The sequence below is a fragment of the Gossypium hirsutum genome, chromosome A11 (genome assembly GCF_007990345.1).
Source record: "Gossypium hirsutum isolate 1008001.06 chromosome A11, Gossypium_hirsutum_v2.1, whole genome shotgun sequence".
Lineage (NCBI taxonomy): Eukaryota > Viridiplantae > Streptophyta > Magnoliopsida > Malvales > Malvaceae > Gossypium > Gossypium hirsutum.
The window spans coordinates 110619770-110629277 of record NC_053434.1 but is presented as its reverse complement, the minus strand read 5'-3'; the positions used below and the strand labels follow the sequence as shown (position 1 = coordinate 110629277).

General features: G+C 36.3%; 1 protein-coding gene across 1 annotated transcript; it reads right to left on the bottom strand.

Moving 5' to 3' along the window:
* Positions 1-4251: 4251 nt before the first annotated feature.
* On the bottom strand, positions 4252-4968 carry LOC107955850 (uncharacterized). Its single transcript, XM_016891642.1, has 2 exons — positions 4618-4968; positions 4252-4551 (listed from the first exon to the last, which is right to left on the bottom strand). Exons 1-2 carry the CDS (start codon positions 4966-4968, stop codon positions 4252-4254), a joined length of 651 nt encoding a protein of 216 aa, XP_016747131.1.
* Positions 4969-9508: the final 4540 nt, after the last annotated feature.

Genomic DNA, 9508 nt, shown 5'->3' with positions numbered 1-9508 from the left:
TTAAAATGATGAAAAATTAAAGGAGTAGAAGATAGAAAATATATATTTTTCTTTTTATTCATTTCTTAGTACAGTTGAAAATGAGTGGAATGAAAATGAAATTTTTGAAAAATGCATATATTTAGACTAACAAGCATCTATCTTATTTTCTCTTTTATTACTTCAATATGTTTTTTTCACTAAACCATTAGGATAAAAAATGATTTGTTTTTATGCATTAGGATAAAAAATGAACATTCTTTTATTTTTTCGTCTCTTTTTTTTGACTAATTATACTCAAAATAAATATGTTTTTTTTTTCACTTTTCCACAAACCCATACAATAAATGAAAAAAAAACTAGCTTCTAATTTCATTATATTGGCACGAGTGCAGGTTGCATTTCCCAAACTACAACAATTGAGACTTTAAGAGTTGAAGGATGTGATAAGTTGTTAACCATTTTCCCATCTAATATGTTGACAACATTTCAAAGGCTGCAGCGTCTAATTGTAAAAACTTGTGGTTCCTTACAACAAGTATTTGAAATCATGCATGAAGAAAAAGAAACCACTTTACTTGCAACAGCTCAACTAAGAGAATTGTATATTAGAGAATTGCCAAAGTGGAAATATATTTGGAAAAATGATCCCAAAGGAATTTTTTCATTTAAAAAAAATCTGTGCAATATCTGTTTGGGGCTGTCGAAGTTTGAAGAATGTATTCCCAGCCTCAGTAGCCAAAGACCTACCACAATTATCTTGATATATTTCATTGTGGAGTGGAGGAGATTGTTTCCAAATTAGAGGAAGGATCAGACTCGGAAACGGCTATCAATTTCGAGTTTGATCAACTATGCACCCTTTCACTTTGGCTGGTACCAGAACTGAAATGTTTCTACCCGGGTAAGCATACCGCAAAGTGGCCAAAGTTAAACAAGTTGGAAGTAGTTCAGTGTGAGAAAATGAAGATATTTAGTACACAACTGAACACTAACAATGGAAAACTTGACTCCCCAATCCATCTACCACTTTTCTTGGTTGAAAAGGTAACTTTGTTTTTTTAAGAATTGTTGAAAATATTATTTAGAAAAAATAGTAATTCTTAATTCGAAGATGAACATATTGACTCCAAAATTGTTTTTTGATTGGTTTTCAGGACATCCCTAAACTACAATATTTGACATTAGATAGTTTTTTGATTGCAATGATAAGTGATGATCAATTTTCAAGCAGCCTTTTTCATGAAGTAAAAGCTCTTGAAGTGGTTGCCCACGTTCCTAAATCAATTGATTTTCGAATTTCTTTCCTTGAAAGTTTCTACACTTTTGAAAACCTTGCTATCCATGGTCATGAAATAAAAGAGCTATTCTGTACTGGAGGAGATACCGGTAATGAGGAGATGTATGTTGGGACTTTGTCAACAGCAAGACATACAAGTGGGCCATATTCTACCCAAACTTGAGACTCTTCAAGTTCACCATTGTTTGAATTTGATCTGCTTACGATCATCCTCGGCATCATTTCAAAATCTCACCACATTGGATGTGCAGTTTTGTGAAGAGAAGTCCTAAATCGAGTAAAATTGGTGACAGAGAGAGGCTTGGTAAAAACGTCGGCAATCTGATCATATGCAAGGACTTTGCCAACAAGAAGAGCACCACTGGCAAATTTTTCACGAACAAAAAATAAGTCAAGCTCAATATGCTTGAATTTGGAATGAAGAACTGGATTAGCTGCAACCGCAATGGCACTAAAACTATCACACCAGATGGTAGGCGTATCAGGTGACTGAACCTGTAGCTCGTAAAGAAGTGAGACTAACTAGGTGAGATCACTAGTAGCCACAACAAGACCTCGATACTCTGCTTCAGCCGTAGAACGAGACATCATCGGTTGTTTCTTGGAGCACCAAGAAACTGGAGCATCACCAAAATATAGTCCCCGATTTGCATCGGCATACTCCACAAGAGATAAACGCGAAGAAGGTCGAATAACAATACCATAGTTAAGTGTCCCACAGAGATACCGTAAGATCCGTTTCAAAGCAACCATATGTGTAGTTGTTTAACTATGCATGAATTGACATATGCGATTCACAAAGTACAAAATGTCAGGACGCGTAAGCACCATATATTGTAAGGCATCAGCCAAACTCCTGTACTCAGTAGGATCACCCAATCGGTCACCATCATCTATAGACAACTGGGTTGAGCTAATCATAGGAGTGTGTACGGGCTTCGCATTTAAGAGCGAGCTTCTAGCAAGCAAATCCTGAATATATTTTCTCTGACACAAATAAATACTACCTGAGGAAGACCGCGTAACCTCAACCCCAAGAAAGTAATGCAGGTCCCCCATATCTTTGAGTGAGAACATAGTATGCAATTGTTCAACAAAACTAGTAATATCTGTCGAGTCATTACCAGTAATGATTATATCATCAACATAAACAAGAACATATAGCATAGTACCTGACGCAATCCGAACAAATAATGACGCATCAGACCAAGATACAGGAAATCCAACAGAAGATAAAAACTGCTTTAATTTATCAAACCATGCTCTTGGTGCTTGTCGAAGACCATACAGAGCCTTCTGCAATCGACAGACAATGGGCTTTCCATCTGTCCCAAACTAAACAAACCTTGGAGGTTGCTGCATAAAAACCTCAGTATCTAGATCATCGTTTAAAAACGTATTATTTACATCGACTTGACGAAGTGTCCATCCCTTCGATACCGCAATGGACAAAATGACTCGAATAGTGGCTGGTTTAACCACTGGACTAAAATCTTCCTTAAAATCTCACCCTGGTACCTGAGCACAACCCTTAGCAACTAACCTAGCCTTCCGACAATCAACAAATCCCTTAGGCTTTCTCTTAATTTTGAACAACCATTTGCACCCTATTACTTTCCATCCAGGAGGTAGCGACACGAGCTCCCAGGTAGAATTACCTAGTAGCACATCATACTCTGCTTGAACAGCTAATTTCTATTCCGGATGAGCAATAGCCTCATCAATAGAACACGGTTCAAACTCAACAGTTTCAACCGACAACACCTTGGGCTTAAAAATGCTAGCCTTTGACCGTGTAACCATTGCGTGCGTATTCCCACAAAGAACTGGTAACGAGACTTCGAATGACGTGGGAGCAGAAGAGGAGGACCCTCTTGAACCAAACTGTGAAGCATCAGGGACACCAGTTGGTGAAGTATCAGGAACATCAGCCGGTAGACAACAAGTGGTAGACGGAGTATCAGATGGAGGATCAGACTCAGCACGAACCACCTTCCGAGTGAAAACTCACGATCAGGGCTAGACAAAGGACAGGAGGTTATTAAGGAATCTACTGAAACACGTAAATAATCATGACGAATGGAGGATGGACGAACAAGAAGAACATACACAGCACTGAACCGAGAACGATCAACATCAGACACCGTCGGAAGTGAGAACAAGAACCGATTCTCATCAAATACCACATGGCGAGAAACAATCACCGACCCCTCTAGAGTAAGACAATAATATCCTTTATGTTGAGAACTGTACCCTAAAAATGTACAGGGTTGAGATCAAAAATCAAGCTTATGACGCTAAAAAGGGCGTAGATACGAGAAACAGCAGCAGCCAAAAACCCGAAGATGATTATACGTCGATGCACACCCATAAAGTTTCTGATAGGGAGACTGTCCTTGAAGTACTGGAGTAGGAAGCCTGTTGATGAGATGAACAGCACTGCGAAAAGCATAACCCTAGTGCTGCATAGGTAGATTAACCTGAGCTAACAAGGTGTGACCAGTTTCTACTATATACCGATGCTTACGCTCTGCAACACCATTCTGTTCAGAAGTGTGAGGGCAAGATAGCCGATGAAGAATACCGTGATCAGCAAGGATAGAGGCAAAAGCCCAAAACTCACATCCCAATCACTTTTAAATTTTTTAATAGTCTTCTCAAACTGAGTGGCTACCATTTTTTGAAATTGAGAAAAACACTCAACGGCTTGGGATTTTCGTTTAACCAAATACACCCAGGTGAACCGACCGTACATGTCTACAAACGAAACATAGTACAAATGTTCTTCACATGCAACCGAGGCCAGTCCCCACAAATCAGAAACAACTAACATCATTAACAACTAAAGATGATGGATGACCAAGTCTATTATGCCACAAAGTAAACTTATCAGCACATTGTGAGCTGGCTTGAAGATCAACATTGTGAATCGCAGACACTAGAGACTAGGAAAGAGATGAATCAACTAAAAACTAATAGAGCCCATCACGAACTCGGCCCCACATTAAAGTTTCCCCCGTCTGGATGTCCTTAACAACACAATATGAAGGGTGAAACTCAAATAACACATTGTTATCCCGAGCGAACTGAGACACAGATAAAAAATTCTTGCGAATGCTTGGAACACACAACACATTAGACAACCGTAATAATTTGGAATTAGCAGAAACAACTGTGTCCCCAACAGATAAAATTCTAGTAGGAACCCCATTGCCCATTAAAAGTTCAAATGTACCTGAATAAGGGGTTGAGGCATTCAAATCTGCAGCACTCTGACAAACATGATTAGAAGCTCCAGAATCCGGGTACTACGAGGCAGTCCCAGTAGGTGTAGGAACATACGGATCAACACTGCCATAACTAGAATCATACCGAGATGTATCGAAAAAATCAAAAGCATGAAAATCCAGTATCCGAGGCAACCCAATACCCTGAGAATTATCAACATCAAATACCCAAGCACGAGGTTTTCTATGCCACGGAGCCTCAGGAGGAGCAGTCGGATCGGATCCGTCAATACCAACACAGTTCACAACTGAAGACTCAGGGGACTGCTGAGATACATAGTGAGCCCCAGGAACCGAAGCCGGACCACTAGGCCCAGATGGCCTAAACATGCGGCCTGCTAAAGTCGGCCCATTACCATCCAAATAACCATGCCCTTGGTGCTGGCCCAAATTCGGGTGCATCCGTTTGGCTATGGGCGGCCTACTAATAGACTCATAAGCAGGGGGCATAAGGCCCAGAAACATGCGAACCATTAAACGGTCCAATGGAAGCATAAGCCCAATTGGGCTGACCATAAGCAACACCAACAAGGGGGTTCTGTTGTGAAACCCACTGCCCTCCTCCAGGTCTTTGCGCCTGAGGACGCACACGAAAGGAGTCACCATCGCCAGCAACTATGGCCTCCGATGAGCCATCATAGTCTCTATCAAAGCGGTAATAGCACTGCTGGGCAACATGCCCAAATCGACTACAGATCTGACACTGCACTCGTGAACGAAACACCCGGCCACCACGCGACCCCGTCGACACCCGACCACCACGAGCACCACGAGGATCATAATCAGGCACCACACTAGGAACCTGAGCCATTTGTGTAATCAGCGACACATCACGCACTGCCCGTAACTGTCGATGCTCGAAGGCCATGAGAATGTCCACCAATTTTGGAAAAGTCAATGGCTCCGACGAAGCCGAAACCACCATAAAGACCGAATCAAAGTCAGAGGTGAGACATCCGAAAAGAACTTCCACCTTCTCCTCCTCTGAAACTTTCGATCCCGACGCCGCAAGCAAGGCGCAAAAAGTGTTGATTTTGGACACATATTCTTTTACAGTAGAACCGCCCTTCCAAACCGCATTTAGATCATGGCGGATCTGAGAAACTTTCTCAACAGAGGGTACGACGAAGAGATGACTTGCTGCACTCTAGATATCACAAGCAGATTTAGTCGAAATGAAATAAGAGAGAAGAGACGATCTCACCGTGAAAAGAAGCCACCTAAAATGTAGTTTAATGGCAGAAATTGATTATTTCGCTCATTATTTTGGCGCAGTTACTTTATAAAGAGTTACGGGAGATGCCCCTTTCATTGTTGTCTACTAGAATATGTTGCTGCTGCTCAGTAGCAGCCATATTCATTGATCTAAAGTTGTTATTTCACTTCCTAGTTATGTTACTCCAACTTTGAGTTTGAAATTCATATAAGAGCATATGTCTAACAAGGATATGTTCCATTTTTTTAATGTCTTTGAGAGTCATATTCTCATACCTAAGTCTAGAAATGCATCCGATAATCTAGTGTACCAGAGTGTTGTACATGAGCAATTGCATTTTGATTTGTAACTTCAATTGTCAGTGCTGAACTGAGTTACGTGTATTCTTTAGAAGATTGAAGAAAACCAAAGTTTCATTACTTTCCTAACAGCTTTTTATTGTGGTAATTTCAACTCTAAGAATATTTAGAACCCAAAAATTCTTTCCTTTATGATTTTCCAATCTGAACTTATAAAAAATACAAAAATTCTTATGGAAATTTGAAAAAAAAAAACTTTAAATAACTTTAAACATTTAAACTTCTTTATACTTTATTCTTTGTTTTCCAAATCAGTTTTGCTTCTTTTTAACTTTTTTTTCTTTTTTTAAAACATGAAAAGAAGAAACACTCATAAATTTGTTAAGAAATGTATAAATAATTTAACAAACAATTATAACTTAAATTTATCAAACAAAACACTAATTGCAACATGTTTTGAGAAGTGAAAAGTCATGTCATGCGTTAAGGGATGCTAAAAGGTAAGACAGCCAAGATTCTGAAGGCAAGACTTAGAAAACCAATCATAAAAGAATCAGCACTTTCAGTATGTAACTTCTTCGTTTATTTTGAAGTAATTTGATAAATAATTTGTAAAAACAAAAAATTAAATAAATAACTAAAATATTTTTTATAAAATTTAAAAATTCAAATAAATAATTATAACTAATACATCTGCACCAGTATGATGGCACAACAAAAGCAACAAGATTAAATCAATTTTTACACGTTAATTTAAATTCTAAAATAAAGTTTAAAATTCTTAAAATATTTTATCTTATGGATAGACATTTAATCTTAGTTAAATTTGTCAAACTTTTATCTTATGCATTTAATCATAGTCGATATATAGTTGATGTAAAAGAATTGAACTATTTGTTTTATTCCACATAACTAGGAGCATTTATTCTTGAGATAGTTGAATCATTCTCAGCATCAAGAGCTTTTGTACTTTTGGATTCCCATGTTTAGAGAAATTAATAGTAAAAGGTTGCCTTGAGTTGGAGGTATTTTGTAAGGGAGTTTTAAATGAGCCATTGTTGAAAAGAGTAGAAGATGATAGGGGTAAAAGAGTAGAAATTAATATCTTTTTTTTATTTATTTCGAAGAATCATTTTTAATCATAAATTTGTTTTGTTTCTTTTTTTCTGAAAGCTTTCTTTTTCATTTCAATTTTTTAAAATTTTCAAAACAATCGATCATCTTCGTACCCATTCACATCTAATTGTTAACATTATTAATTTTTTTAAAATTTGTTGGTATAACATTTTGAAATTAAAAAAAGTTATATTCGCTTAGAGTATCAATGTAACTAAAAAAAAGGTTATGAACTTGTAATGAAATTGAATTTAATAAAATAATAGGAATAATGTTAACAATTTATCTAAAATTAGAAATCTGAGAAGTGGATAAATTGAATTCCTAAAAACAAAACTGTAAAGACTAGATTCCTAATTTACAAGGAGTGCAGGGACTTAAAAGTTAATCAATGACTTTGCATATACACCTAATTGTATGAGAGCACATAATCGAGATGAAACTGAATATTAAAATGTAGAATCATTTTACGGTTTGTTTCCAATTTTATCAGGCATAGAGAATGTTGTCATATCTTGAGAATCATGATTAGAAAGCCTAACAAATAACAATATTTCTTATCATTTAGTCTCAAATAATAAAATAAAAATATTTGAATGTAATTTATTTAAGGCATAAAGCTTTGCTTTCTGTATTGAAAGATCAATTATGATGGATAAGATTTTTAATGTATTTAGTTGATATAAAGCCGAAATATGATACAATTTAGAAAATTTAATCATTTAATAAAGTTTGCTTAGTTAGTGTCTAAGAGTGAAGAGAAAAAGACAATAATTATTTTGATATGTATTTCCTCACACACCTAACAATGCGCTATAATCTTTTTTTAAGTAATTGTCCTATAACACCTTAAATTCGGCCAAGTAAGTTTGACCCAAATTTAACGAGTTACATAAGTCACTAAAGTAACTCTCCGTTAACTCTCAATCTAACCTCCAACACACCACTTACTTACAAAACAAACAAAGGAAAGGTTCGCATGTCAAACAATAGAAAGGTTTAAGGATTCCCATGTAAGATACGAACAAATAGTTTAGGGTATGCACAATCATACATAAGTACAAGTACATAGAAATTATTATTAAGGTTCGCACCACAACGTAGGCTTGTATACGTCATACAATATATAGGTTGGCCTAACAGAGTAACATATGAGTTTGCAGTACAACATAAAGCATAAGTTCTCACAAAAACATGAGTTTGCAAATTAAGTAACTGCAGTTCTCAAGCTTCCTAAGTTCGCACTTGAACATACAAGACTAAGTTCATATGCAATACTGGCTTCGCAAACAAAGAAGTCATTCACAGAAGAGTTCACATACTTTAATAAGGTTTGCTATATTGTAAGATATTCCTACAAAGGGTTTCGCATGCATATTAGGGTCACTAACATGCAAAGGTCATAGAAAATTAGTACTTTGCAATAAAACTAGCTCACATATTATTTTAATACATACTTTGGCAAAGTTGAAAGAATACAACATGGTACGCATGCATGGAGAAATAATGAAACATGAAACTTTAATCATGCTGAGAAGAAATTAGTAACAAGGTTTAACTTAACAATTCGCAGAACAAAAATTGAACTTTAAACTTAAAAGAAATTATTTCAATAAATGAGTCAAATTATAATAAATCTAAACCCACATAAATAAAACTCCATCACCTTTTTCCTAAATTCATCAATATCTATTTAGGGATAAGTCTTGCCAATTCATCTACCTTGCCATTGTCATCCGCAACCTACTTACCTGCGAAGTAAGAGAGGAGTGGGTGAGTTCATTACGAACTCAGTGAATAATTAGGAATCATCAACGTATGCTTAAAATATGAAGTTTAAAACAAAAAGGAGACTTAGTTTGAAAATCGTTTCATATGATGGGTTCGCGGAGAAGGTTGTGAGACCTAGTTCACAAATCCTGCTTGTCAGAAAACATATAAGTTTGTAAAAATAATTTAAGTTGTGCTTGTTGAAAATCATACTTGAAAACTTAGCTTGCAAACGAAACTTGTATAGCATGAAACATGCTCACATACTTGTCTTATCAGAATTGTTGAGAAACATAAAATATGTTCTCACACTTGTCTTAACTTACTTATCTTATCTGTTGGATATGCAAATCTCCTTATAATGTCTTAGAATGACTCATAGAGTCTTATAACATGTCCCATAAGTGCAGGCGAAGCTATGCACTCTCATGTAAATCAATATGTCTCAGTGAATGGAGCATAATGCTCACATACTTGTCTTATCAGAATTGTTGAGAAACATAAAATATGTTCTCACACTTGTCTTAACTTACTTATCTTA

Bases quoted from the DNA above. Each gene is read 5' to 3' on its own strand.
- LOC107955850 (XM_016891642.1), bottom strand. From the start codon at position 4,968: ATGCACCCGAATTTGGGCCAGCACCAAGGGCATGGTTATTTGGATGGT. The intron at 4,552-4,617 runs GTTCCTACACCT...CATGTTTGTCAG, and splicing joins ATGGCAGTGTTGATCCGTAT to AGTGCTGCAGATTTGAATGC.